This window comes from Aotus nancymaae, unplaced genomic scaffold (assembly GCF_030222135.1).
Source record: "Aotus nancymaae isolate 86718 unplaced genomic scaffold, 86718_ANA_hifiasm-v0.15.2.pri h1tg000012l, whole genome shotgun sequence".
NCBI classification, from domain to species: Eukaryota; Metazoa; Chordata; class Mammalia; order Primates; family Aotidae; genus Aotus; species Aotus nancymaae.
In genome coordinates this window covers 47,304,957-47,318,164 of record NW_026988423.1, presented here as the reverse complement: position 1 = coordinate 47,318,164, position 13,208 = coordinate 47,304,957, and the positions used below count along the sequence as shown (strand labels likewise).

Here is a 13,208-nt window from a genome sequence, read left to right as displayed (position 1 = left end):
GCCCCATTTTTAACTTTTTTTTTGAGACGAAGTCTTGCTCTGTCACCCAGGCTATAGTGCAGTGGCACAATCTCAGCTCACGGCATCCTCTGCTGCCCGGGTTCAAGCGATTCCCCTGCCTCAGCCTCCTGAGTAGCTGGGACTATAGGTGTGCGCCACCATGCCCGGCTAATTTTTTTGTATTTTAGTAGAGACAGGGTTTCACCATGTTGATCAGGTCTCTATCTCCTGACCTCATGATCCACCTGCCTCAGCCTCCCGAAGTGCTGGATTACAGGCGTGAGCCACCGCGCCCGGCCCTATTTTTTACTTTTTAAGAAACTGCCCAACTGTTTTCCAAAGTGGTTGTACCTTTTTTTTTTTAACTTTTTTTTTTTTTGAGACATAGTCTTGCTCTGTTGCCCAGGCTGGAGTGCAGTGGCGTGATCTCGGCTCACTGCAACCTCTGCCTTCCAGGTTCAAGCGATTCTCCTGCCTCAGCCTCCTGAGTAGCTGGGACTACAGGTGCCTGTCACCATGCCCAGCTAAGTTTTGTATTTTTAGTAGAAACAGGGTTTCACCATGTTGGCCAGGCTGGTCTCGGTCTCTTGACCTCATGATCCACCCACCCCGGCCTCCCAAGCGTTTTTTATTTTCATCAACACTACAGGCATTGTGGTGGTTCTGTGTCCTCATCAGCACTTGGTATTGTCAGCTTTTAAAATGTTTAGCCATTCCCGTTGGTGGGAAGTGGTAGCTCTTGTGGTTTTGATCTGCATCGCCTGGATGAGTAACGATGTTAGTCATCTTTTCATGTGCTTCCGAACTGTTTGGATATCTTCTTTGGTGAAATGTTGATTTAGACCTTTCACCCATTTTTCACTGGGTTGTTGTCTTCTTAGTGAGTTGCAGAGTTCCTTATGTTTCCTGAATACCAGCTCTGGCTGGGCGTAGTGGCTCACACCTGAAATCCCAGCACTTTCAGAGGCCGAGGCAGGAGGACTGCTTGAGCCGGGAGTTTGAGACCAGCCTGGGCAACGTAGCTAGACCCATTCTCTACAAAAAATGAAAAACAATTGTCCAGGCACGGTAGTGTGCACCTGTAGTCCCAGCTACTCAGGAGGCTGAGACAGGAGGATCCTTGAGCCCAGGAGCTGGAGGCTGCAGTGAGCTGTGATCGTGTCATTGCACTCCAGCCTGGGTGATAGAGTAAAACTACATCTCAAGGAAAAAAAGAAAATAATCCAAGTCTGGGCCAGGTGCGGTGGCTTCCACCTGTAATCCCAGCACATTGGGAGGCTGAGGCAGGTGGATCATTTGAGGTCAGGAGTTCAAGACCAGCCTGGCCAACATGGTGAAATTCCATCTCTACTAAAAATATAAAAATTAGCTGATGTGGTGGCACAGGCCTGTAGTCCCAGCTGCTGACTTGAACCTGGGAGGCAGAGGTTGCAGTGAGCCGAAGTTGCACCACAGTGATAGAGCGAGACTCCATCTCCAAAAAAAAAGAGTGCAAGTTTGTTATTAGATATGATTTTTAGCTGTTTTCTCTGTGGAAGGATTTTTGGGCAGAGAAGAGGCCCTGGGGGGGTTCAGGATGGGGAGGGAGTTCCTTGCACCTCATGTGAGTCCCGGCAACGCTCTCTCTTCTCTGCATCAGGAATTCCTAGGTGAGAAGGTGGCCCAGCTGAGCCACAGGAGCAGGAGGCTTGTTTGGTCACCCACAGGGTGGGACATTTACTGTCACCAGAGACCACCCCCACTTACCTTTGCTGGCATCGGAGATGCTGACCCAGCTTAACCAAGATCTCAGAGAGCTGTGCCCAAAGCCCACAGTCCGGCTCCCTTAGTGAACGAGCCACTCGGAGGGCCAGGTTCTGGGGACTGAGGGAGCAGCTTTGTACCCAGCATGATTGACTCCCGATCCCCAGAATTCCCAGGGCACCAGGGCGTTGGAGTGTTGGATTTGCCAGGCCCTGAGGGCCAGGGCTGGCAGACATGCCCAGTGTTCTCGTGGGCTCACCAGGGCGTGTCGGCTCCACTGCTGTGTGCCCGGGGGCAACTCATTCTCCTCTGCTCCTGTAGCTGCCAGCCCGAGGGAGGAGGTGATCCTTCGCTCGGATGTGCCAGAACAGGTAGTAGCATTGCTGACTCATCGGATGGTCTGAGAACATGTCACGCATTCCTACAATGCCGTGAGCATTGTAGGTTGGCTTCCATATTCATCAGAACTTTTTGGAAATGCAAATGACAGTGTCCCTCAAATAGGTTTAGGAAAAAAAAAAAAAAAAAGGCCAGGAACAGTGGCGCACACCTGTAATCCCAGCACTTTGGGAGGCTGAGGCGGGAGGATTGCTTGAGGTCATCAGTTCGAGACCAGTCTGGCCAAGATGGCAGAAACCCCATCTCTACTAAAATACAAAAATTAGCGAGGTCTGGTAGCAGGCACCTGTAGTCTGAGCTACTTGGAGGCCAAGGCAGGAGAATTACTTGAACCCAGGAGATGGAGGTTGCAGTGAACCAAGATCACGCCACTGCACTCCAGCGTGGGTGACAAAGTGAGACTCTATCTCAAAAAAAAAGGGACTGAGTGTGGTGGCTCATGCCCATAATCCCTGAATTGTGGGAAGCAGAGGTGGGAGGATCACTTGAGGTCAGGAGTTCGAGACCAGCCTGGCCAACATGGTGAAACCCCATCTCTACAAAAAATACAAAAATTCGCCAGGCGTGGTGGCGGGCACCTGTAATCCAGCTACTTAGGAGGCTGAGGCAGGAGAATCACTTGAAACTGGGAGGCGGAGATTGCAGTTGAGCCAAGATCACGCCACTGAACTCCAGTCTGGGCAACAGAGTAAGACCCTGTCTCTAAAAATAATAATAATAAGATGAGTGGTGGAAAGGATTCTTTAAAATCTGTGACCACAGATATGGCTGGGCAAACAAGGGCATCTACTGCCTCAGAGATTTCCTGTGTTTCTGAGGTCCAGATGTGAGGATGCTTTTCCTTGGAATCCTCCCTCTGACTCTGGTGCTCCCCAGGACAGAGGCTGAGTCCTGCTGGCAGCTCTGGGGCGGGAGTGGGATCTGGCTCATGGTGAGCCTTCCAGAAACACCGGGTGCAGGAAAGTTTGTGAGTATAGGATAGTGGGGAAGAGGCCTGGGGGTGGGGGATTTGTCCACCTCTCTGACCCCCAGCCCCATCTTGCTGCCCCCGATCCCCTAAACAGATATCGTCATGCCTGGAGGCTTTGCTCCCCGCCAGAGTCCCTATTGTAAAGCGCTGTTGCTCTCTAAGCTCTTCTCTGCTTTGTCATAATGACACAAAGCTGGCCAGGCGTGGTGGCTCATGCCTGTAATCCCAGCACTTTGGGAGGCCAAGGTGGGAGGATCACTTGAGGTCAGGAGTTCGAGACCAGCCTGGCCAACATGGCAAAACCCCGTCTTTACTAAAAATATGAAAATTAGCCAGGCATTGTGACGGGTGCCTGTAATTCCAGCTACTCAGGAGGCTGCGGCAGGAGAATCACTTGAACCTGGGAGGTGGAGGTTGCAGTGAGCTGAGATGGTGTCACTGCACTCCAGCCTGGGTGAGAGAGTGCCCGCCACCACACCCAGCTAATTATTGTATTTTTAGTAGAGATGGGGTTTCTGCCATATTGGCCAGGCTGGTCTCAAACTCCTGACCTCAGGTGATCTACCCACGTCGGCCTCTCAAAGTGCTGGGATTACAGGCATGAGCCACTTCACCTGGCCTTTTTTTTTTCTGGTAGAGATGGAGTTTCTCCATGTTGGTCAGGCTGGTCTTGAACTCAGGTGATCCACCTGCCTTGGCCTCCCAAAGTGCTGGGATTACAGGCGTGAGCCACCATGCCCAGCCTTTTTTAAAAAAAATGTTAAGTTCTGGGGTACATGTGCAGGATGTGCAGGCTTGCAGGTAAATGTGTGTCATGGTGGTTTGCTGCACCTATCAACCCATCACCTAGGTATTAAGCCCAACATGCATTAGCTATTATTCCCGATGTTCTCCCTCCCCACCCCCATCACCCTCCGAGGTGTGGTTCCCCTCCCTGTGTCCATGTGTTCTCGTTGTTCAACTCCCACTTATAAGTGAGAACATGCGGTGCTTGGTTTTCCGTTCCTGCGTTAGTTTGCTGAGGATAATGGCTTCCAGCTCCATCCATGACCCTGCAAAGAACATCATCTTGTTCTGTTTTATAACGGCTTTTTTTTTTGAGACAAAGTCTTGCTCTGTTGCCCAGGCTGTAGTGCAGTGGTGCCATCATAGCTCACTGCAGCCTAAGCCTCCCAGGCTCAAGCAGTCCTCCTGCCTCTGTCCCCCAAGTAGCTGGGACTACAGGCATGTGCCACCATGCCCAGCTAATTTTTTATTTTTCATTTTCTGTAGAGACAAAGTCTTGCTAAGCTACCAAGGATGGTTTCGAACTCCTGGCCTCAATCGACCCCCGATCTCGACCTCTCAAAGTGTGGGGATTACAGGTGTGAGTCACTGCCCCCAGCCCTTTTAGGGCTTTTTTTTGGGGGGGGGGAAAGTCTCGCTCTGTCATCCAGGCTGGAGTGCAGTAGTGGGACCTCAGCTCACTGCAACTGCCACTTCCTGGGTTCGAGTAATTCTCGTGCCTCAGCCTCCTAAGTAGCTAGGACTATAGGCATGTGCTATCCAGCCTGGCTAATTTTTGTATTCTTAGTAGACACGAGGGTTCACCATGTTGGCCAGGCTGGTCTCGAACTCCTGACCTCAAGTGATCCACTCGCCTTGGCCTCCCACAGTGGTGGGATTACAGGCATAAGCCACTGCGCCTGGCCCCTTTTAGGCCTTGTAATGACCATAGTCAGCATGGAGCTCACCCTTTGGAAGGGTTTCACTCTGTCACCCAGGCTGGAGTGCACTGGAGCTCACTGCAGCCTTGGTCTCCTGGGCTCAAGTGATCCTCCAGGCTTAGCCTCCTAGACTCCTGGGATGACAGGCCACTGTGCCCAGTCTAAAAGTGGTTTGGCCGGGCATGGTGGCTCATGCCTGTAATCCCAGCACTTTGGGGGAGGCCAAGGTGGGTGGATCACCTGAGGTCGGGAGTTTGAGACCAGCCTGATCAACATGGAGAAACCCTGTTTCAGGCCGGGTGCGGTGGCTCAAGCCTGTAATCCCAGCACTTTGGGAGGCCGAGGCGGGTGAATCACGAGATCAAGAGATCGAGACCATCCTGGTCAACATGGTGAAACCCCGTCTCTACTAATACAAAAAATTAGCTGGGCATGGTGGCGCGTGCCTGTAATCCCAGCTACTCAGGAGGCTGAGGCAGGAGAATTGCCTGAACCCAGGAGGCGGAGGTTGCGGTGAGCCGAGATCGCGCCATTGCACTCCAGCCTGGGTAACGAGCGAAACTCCGTCTCAAAAAAAAAAAAAAAAAAAAAAAAGAAACCCTGTTTCTACTAAAAATACAAGATTAGTTGAGCATGGTGGTGCATGCCTGTAATCCCAGCAACTCTGGAGGCTGAGGCAGGAGAATCGCTTGAACCTGGGAGGTGGAGGTTGTGATGAGCCGAGATCATGCCATTGCACTCCAGCCTTGGCAACAAGAGCGAAACTCCTCAAAAAAGTGGTCATTGCAAACAGCTTGATGGATGCTTGTGGCATAGAAGATGAAACAACATGTTTCAATTATATTTCTGCAACCAAAAATGAATAAAGACACGAAGTCTTCCTGATGGAAAGGCAGGCAGAGGGCGTGGCTAGATGATGTCCTGGTGTGCAGTTGAGGCAGATGACCCCACACCAGGACGTAAGGGCGTAAGGCACGAACCTCTCTGTGTCTGTCCAGCCCCTGGGATAGAGGGGCAGTGCTGGGATGATGAGTCTGGGAACGGGAATATGGCTCACGTGGCAAGGGAGCAGTGAGCTGCTAGGTTCAATCGGCTGTGGCCTCTACCAGCCCACATCAGGAGGGATGTGTATTGCTCGGTGGCCCTTGAGGTCTGGGGGCCGTTGGGAAGTGATGATGCAATGTCTCCTGTCTCTGCCCGCAGGTGAGTGAAGATGGCAGAGGGGATGTGACCGGCACTCACCCTTGTCCACCTGCCCAGTGGCACCGTCATGCAGAAGCCCAGCGGCCTGAAGCCCCCCGGCCGTGGGGGGAAGCACTCCAGTCCCATGGGCCGGACGTCCACCGGATCAGCTTCATCCTCGGCAGCGGCAGCCACTGGCTCCAAGGAAGGTACGTGGTGCCAACGATCGGTGGGGTGAGGGGACAGGCTACATGCGATGAGCGTTCTTCCAGAAGAGCCCCAGGAGCACGGGCCGCTCTGTGACCATTCTGGTGGGGGACGCTGAGTGTCATGAGCTCCTGTAATGGGGCCTGATCAGCGCCGGGAGGTCACCAGAGGCTTCCCCAGGGAGGGGACATGGGAGCTGAGGTCTGGAGGGTGAATAGCAGATTCACTAGTGGAAGAGGATAGGGGCTGGGCGTGGTGGCTCACGTCTGTCATCCCAGCACTTTGGGAGGCCAAGGCGGGCGGGATCACTTGAGGTCAGGAGTTCGAGTCCAGCCTGGCCAAGATGGTGAAACCCCTCCTCTACAAAAATACAAAAATTAGCTGGTCATGGTGGCGCGTGCCTGTAATCCCAGCTACTTGGGAGGCTGAGGCAGAAGAATCACTTGAACCTGGGAGGCGGAGGTTGCAGTGAGCCAAGATTGCGCCATTGTACTCCAGCCTGGGAAACAGAGTGAGACTTCATCTCAAAAAGGGGGAAGGATATTCCAGGTAGAGGGAACAGCATGTGCGAAGGCGCAGAGGCAGAAAGGAGCATCATGGGTACAGAAGAGGGAGAGAATGTGGGTGCGGCTGGGGCAGTGCTGTGATACAGGTGGACCTGGGCCACTTGGAGGTGTGCAGGGAGTTTGGTTTTCATCCTAATAATGAGAGCTACGGGAGAGTTTAAAACCAAGATCGGTATGATGGAAGAAACTAGAAGCAATTTCTTACCCATCCTCTGGGGTTTAAAAAATTGTGACTGAGCTGGGCATGCAAGCTCACAGCTGTAATCACAGCACTTTGGGAGGCTGAGCTGGGAGGATCACTTAGGGTACGGAGTTCAAGGCCAGCCTGGCCAGTGTGGTGAAACTCCGTCTCTACTAAGAATACAAAAATTAAGCCAGGCACGGTGGCTCATGCCTATAATCCCAGCACTTTGGGAGGCCAAGGCTGGTGGATTATCTGAGGCCAGGAGTTCGAGACCAGCCTGGCCCACAAGATGAAACCCCGTCTCCACCCGAAAAATACTAAAAATACAAAAATTAGCCAGATGTGGTGGCACGTGTCTGTAGTCCCAGCTACTTGGGAGGCCGAGGCATGAGAATCAGTTGGACTCAGGAGGCAGAGGCTGCAGTGAGCTGAGATCATGCCACTGTACTCCAGCCTGGGCAATAGAACAAGACTCTGTCTCAAAAAAAAAAAAAAAAAAGTAAAAAGAAAGGCCAGCATGGTAGTTCACACCTGTAATCCCAGCACAGCACTTTGGGAGGCTGAGGCCAGAGGAACACTTGAGCCTAGGAGTTCCAGACCTGCCCAGGATACATAGTGAGACCCCATCCCTACAAAAAAAAAGTTTAAAAATTAGCCAGGAATAGTGGTGTGTGCCTGTAGTCCCTAGTACTCGGGAGGCTGAGGTGGGAGGATTGCTTGAGCCCAGGGGCTGGAGACTGCAGTGAGCCATGATCACACCACAGCACTCCAGCCTGAGTGACAGAACGAGACCCTAAAAAAAAAAGAGAGAGAGAAAAAAGGAAAGTCTGGCTGGAGAGGAGTGTAAAAAGAGATGAGGGAGGCCAGCAGAGGCAGACCTGAAGGCCACGGGGTTTGGGTTTGTTTTACGAGTGGTGGGGGCGGGGCACAGTGACTCAAGACTGTAATCCCAGCTCTTTGGGAGGCTGAGGCGGGAGGATCGCTTGAAGTTAGGAGACCAGCCTGGCCAACAGGATGAAACTCGTCTCTACTAAAAATAGAAAAATTAGCTGGTTGTGGTGGCGGGCGCCTGTAATCCCAGCCACTGTGGAGGCTGAGGAAGGAGAATCACTTGAACCCGGGAGGCGGAGGTTGCAGTGGACTGAGATTGTGCCACTGTATTCCAGTCTGGGCAAAAAAGCAAGACTCCATCTCAAAAAAAAAAAAAAAAGGGTGGTGGGGGCCAGGCACGGTGACTTAAGCCTGTAATCCCAGCACTTTGGGAGGCTGAGGTGGGAGGATCGCTTGAGCAGTAGAGTTTGAGACCAGCCTGGGCTACACAGCAAGACCTCATCTTTACTAAAAAAAAAAAAAAAAATTAGTCTGGCACGGTGGCGCATGCCTGTGGTCCCAGTTGCTTGGGAGCCTGAGGTAGGAGATGCACTTGAGCCCAGGAGGTGGAGGCTGCAGTGAGCCGTGATCACACCACTGAACTCCAGCCTGGGCGACTGAATGAGACTCACTCAAAAAGAAAATGAGGAAAGGATGGTGGGAACGGCTGGAGGACACCAACAGGAGTGACTGCACCCTGTTCGCTCCCCTGGGCCACGTGCAGAGAATGGATTGTGGGGTTAAGAGCCAGGTGGGGATGCCAGTGAGGAGGCTGTGGCTATCCAAGTGAGGACATCTGCGCTCACAGCTGGGTTCTGGGAGGCCCAGGTGGGCTCATGAGTGGGCAGTCAGGGAAGACTTCCTGGAAGAAGCCTGAATGAGCTCAGCCTTAAGGATAGGTGCAGGGCAGTGGATGGAGTTTGAAAATGGGCAGAGGAGGAGGAAGGACCTGCAGGCAGCGGGGAAGGGCGTGGCCGAATGTACCCAGTGGGCTGAGCTTGATCCAGTGAGAAGTAGGACTATGTAGCCTAATGACTGGAGAAGGGCACCAGCCCGGCCCAACCCTGGGGCTGGAGTGTGGCGTGCAGCGAGACAGTCTTATTGAACCTTCTGGGTACTTTCCCCTTTGTTCCTCCCTGATCTAGAGAGGCCCCAGTTCTGGCTGTGATCCAGCTCTCATGCCCTCTAGCCCCGCTCCTGCTGTGTGACCCTGGGAGAGTGACCTAACCTCTCTGAGCCACAAATGGGATAATAGCATCTCCCTGATGGGATCAAGTGAGTTAATGAACCCGAAGTGCCTGCAGGTAGAAAACTCATTAAAGATTAATTTCTAATTTCTTTTCTTTTCGCCCATCCATCATCTCATTACAGGAAAATTTGAAAGTGGTAAAAGAAAAAAAATGTCCATTATCCTCTAACCTTCCCCTTTACCACTTAACCCAGTCACTGTACAGCATAGCCAGGATTCCGTTAACGGTGGACCCTGTTTGCTGTAGTCCCAAGAGATTCTAACAGAGCTGAACATTTCCTGTTGCCGAAGCTGGTGATTCCTGAGTTTTAGCCATTGTCATGTTGCAGTGCAATTATTATTATTTTTTTAAATAAAAAGGCCAGGTACGGTGGCTCACGCCTGTAATCCCAGCACTTTGGGAGGCCGAGGTGGGCGGATCACCTGAGGTCGGGAGTTTGAGACCAGCCTGACCAACATGGAAAAACCCCGTCTCTACTAAAAATACAAAATTAGCTGGGCGTGGTGGCTCATGCCTGTAATCCTAGCTACTCGGGAGGCTGAGACGGGAGAATTGCTTGAACCAGGAGGTGGAGGTTTTGGTGAGCCAAGATTGTGCCAAGCTGAGATCCCACCATTGCACTCTGGCCTAGGCAGCAAGAGCGAAACTCCATCTCAAAAAAAAAAAAAAAGAGATAGGATCTTGGCCAGGTGCGATGGCTCACTCCTGTAATCCCAGCACTTTGGGAGGCTGAGGCAGGCGGATCACCTGAGTTCAGGAGTTCGAGACCAGCCTGGGCAACATAGTGAAACCCCATCTCTACTAAAAATACAAAAAATTAGCCAGGCATGGTGGTGGGTGCCTGTAATCCCAGCTACCCGAGAGGCAGAGGTTGCAGTGAGCCAAGATCACATCACTGCCCTCCAGCCTGGGCAACAGAGTGAGACTCATCTGAAAAAAAGAAAAAAGAGGCAAGAGACAGGATCTCATTATATTGACCAGGATGCACCTCCTGGCCTCAAGCAATCCTCCCGCCTTGACCTCCCAAAATTCTAGGATTACAGGTGTCAGCCACCACATCTGACCCAGTCTACCTTTTAAACCTTATTTTTACTGTACCTTTTCTATGTTTAGCTATGTTTGTTTGTTTATTTGAGACAGGGTCTCCTTCTGTTGCCAAGGCTGGAGTGCAGTGGCATGATCTTGGCACGCTACAACCTCCGCCTCCCAAGTTCAAGTGATTCCCATGCCTCAGTCTCCCTAGTAGCTGGGATTACAGGAGCCTGCCACCTTGCCTGGCTAATTTTTTGTATTTTTAGTAGAGATAGGGTCTCAACATGTTAGCCAGGCTGGTCTTGAACTCCTGACCTCAAGTAATCCTCCCACCTCTGCCTCCCAAAGTGCTGGGATTACAGGTGTGAGCCGCTGTGCCTGGCCATGAGTTGTTGTTTAAACAGCTAAATTGTGCGTTCTGCTTTTTCTCTCTCTTTTTTTTTTTTTTTTTCTTTTTGAGACAGAGTTTCGCTCTTGTTACCCAGGCTGGAGTGCAATGGCGCGATCTCGGCTCACCGCAACCTCCGCCTCCTGGGTTCAGGCAATTCTCCTGCCTCAGCCTCCTGAGTAGCTGGGATTACAGGCATGCACCACCATGCCCAGCTAATTTTTTGTATTTTTAGTAGAGACAGGGTTTCACCATGTTGACCAGGATGGTCTCGATCTCTTGATCTCGTCATCCACCCGCCTCGACCTCCCAAAGTGCTGGGATTACAGGTGTGAGCCACCGCGCCCGGCCTGCTTTTTCTCTCTTATTGCATCCTGTGGCAAGCACCGCCCTGTGCTCCTGGTGTCATCACCTGCTGTCATTTCAATGTTCCCTGGAGGGAACGGACTGCAGTGTGGCCTGTGACGTGCCACTTGCTTCCTGGTCACACTGCCTGGGGGTCTGGGAGTGGGGGCGAGGACTGGGTGATCGGACTGCCTGGGGCCCCCACCCTGCAAAGCTGTCCCAGAGAGAGAAAGTGTCCCTCCGAGAATGCCTGATTGACTGGGGAGCCACACCTTGTGCCTGACCTTGGCGATGGTGGCAGCAGAGGCTGTGGCTGGCCTCGGTGGCACTCTCTCTCCGTGTTGCCCCCCGGCCACTGCCTTTACAGGGCAGAACCGGACTCCCAGGCTGGGGAAGAGGGCGGCCAGCCTGGAGCAAAACTGAGTTGGCCGAGGCAACAAAAGCCTGGGAGAGAGAAAGGGAGAGATTCTGCTGCTGGGGCCGCTTTTGTTCCTGTGCCAGGGTCTCCAGAAAAAAAACAAGAATAAAAAAGTCTCTGGGAAGAGTGACAGGTGGAAGAGCCAGGGAAGGACGGTCCCCCGAGTCCTGTTGGCCCGTTGGGCTCCCTCACCCACACATGCAACTGGCATCTGTTCTCTGAGGGGCTGGAGGCGGCCACACCCATCAGAAGCCAGAACCCTGGGCAGTGGGCAGCTGGAGATGGGTCTGGCAGAGGCCAGGGGCTGGCGGTGTTTTTCGGGGAGGGGAGCATGCTGGAGTCTGCTCTGGGAACAGGGCCGTGGCTGCCTCCCAAAGCATGAGCTCAGCGTCCGGCAGAGGAGCTGGCAAAGGGACGGGGCCTGGACTGGTGCCCCTGCTGCCCACCCAGTGGACAGGGGAGGAGGGCCTGTGTCCCCAGAGCTGTGCCACACTGGGAGCAGCATTTGAGGGCACCTTTGAGGGCGTCTCTCACACTAGGAGGTGGCACAGGGCTACATGGGAGAGACAGTCAGAGCAGGTGGGCAGGAGGGTGGTTTGGGACCCACCAGGGGACAAAGTCCTGGGTGGAGCAGCGTGGTCAGGGACCCGGCTGCGCGTAACCAGGCAAACCTGGAGGCTGCTGCAGACAGGGCGGTTAGGGACGGCCCGGCTCCAAGGGTGACACTGGAGCAAGGATTCAAGTGACGAGCTGGAGTCACCCTGGCTGCGGTTGAGGGAAAAGCATCCAGGCAAAGGGAACAGAGGCTGCAAAGGCCCTGAGGGCCGGGCAGTAGCTCACACCTGTAATCCCAGCACTTTGAGAGAGGTGGGCAGATCACTTGAGGTCAGGAACTCAAGACTAGCCTGGCCAACATGGTGAATTCTCATGTCTACTAAAAATATAAAAATTAGCTTGTGCGAGGGCCCACACCTGTAATCCCAGCTACTCGGGAGGCTGAGGCAGGAGAATGGCTTGAACCTGGAATGTGGAGGTTGCAGTGAGCCGAGATCACTCCACTGTACTCCAGCCTGGGTGACAAAGAAAGATTCTATCTAAAAAATAAAATAAAATAAAAATAAAGATAAGAGCACAGAGGCTTGGCATCTCAGCTGCATTGCCCAGGCTACTGGGCTAGGAGCTGAGGCTCATGCCAGACTGAGCCCCTGCTGCCTCCCCAGGGGTGGGGTGCCTGGGGGACTGAGTTCAGTCCCAGCCCCACACAACTGGCTCATGCCCCAGACAGGTGGATGGGAGGAGGCGCTATCTGTTCCCATTAGGTTGGTCACAGTTGTCCCCAAACTTTCCTGTGGCCTTGCCTCAGGATCCAGGAGATTCAGGACAAGTGTGTGTGTGTGTCACCCACCCTTAGGTGGGGAGCTGGGTGATGTGAGGCGAGGTCCTGTATCCTATCCCCAACTGCCCCTCCAGGGCGCACACAGGGCTGGGCCCAGGGCATTTTGTTTTTGTTTTTCATTTGTTTGAGATGAAGTTATGCTCTTGTCACCCAGACTGGAGTGCAATGGTGTGATCTCGGCTCACTGCAACCTCCACCTCCCAGGTTCAAGCAATTCTCCTGTCTCAGCCTCCGGAGTAGCTGGGATTACAGGCATGCGCCACCACGCCTGGCTATTTTTTTTTTGTATTTTGAGTAGAAATGGGGTTTCTCCATGTTGGTCAGGCTGGTCTTGAACTCCTGACCTCAGGTGATCCGCCCACCTTAGCCTCCCAAAGTGCTGGGATTATAGGCGTGAGCCACTATGCCTGGCCTTGTTTTTGTTTTTGAGATGGAGTCTCACTCTCTTGCCCAGGCTGGAGTGCAGCGGTGCAATCTCAGCTCACTGCAGCCCCCACCTCCTCGGATCAAGAAACTGTCATATGTTGCTGGTGGGAATGTAAAATGGTGCAG

The 13,208-nt window shown here is 53.0% G+C and overlaps 1 protein-coding gene across 2 annotated transcripts in view; it reads left to right on the top strand.

Annotated features, from left to right (window-relative positions):
* The window catches only part of CLIP2 (CAP-Gly domain containing linker protein 2), a 97,961-nt gene that overhangs the window by 20,575 nt on the left and 64,178 nt on the right, over positions 1-13,208 (top strand). For both annotated transcript variants that reach the window (XM_064375650.1, XM_064375649.1), the window contains exon 2: positions 6,022-6,209. In XM_064375650.1, the coding sequence (XP_064231720.1) occupies positions 6,089-6,209 (121 nt within the window). In that variant the 5' untranslated portion in view covers positions 6,022-6,088. The remainder of the gene's footprint in view (positions 1-6,021; positions 6,210-13,208) is intronic.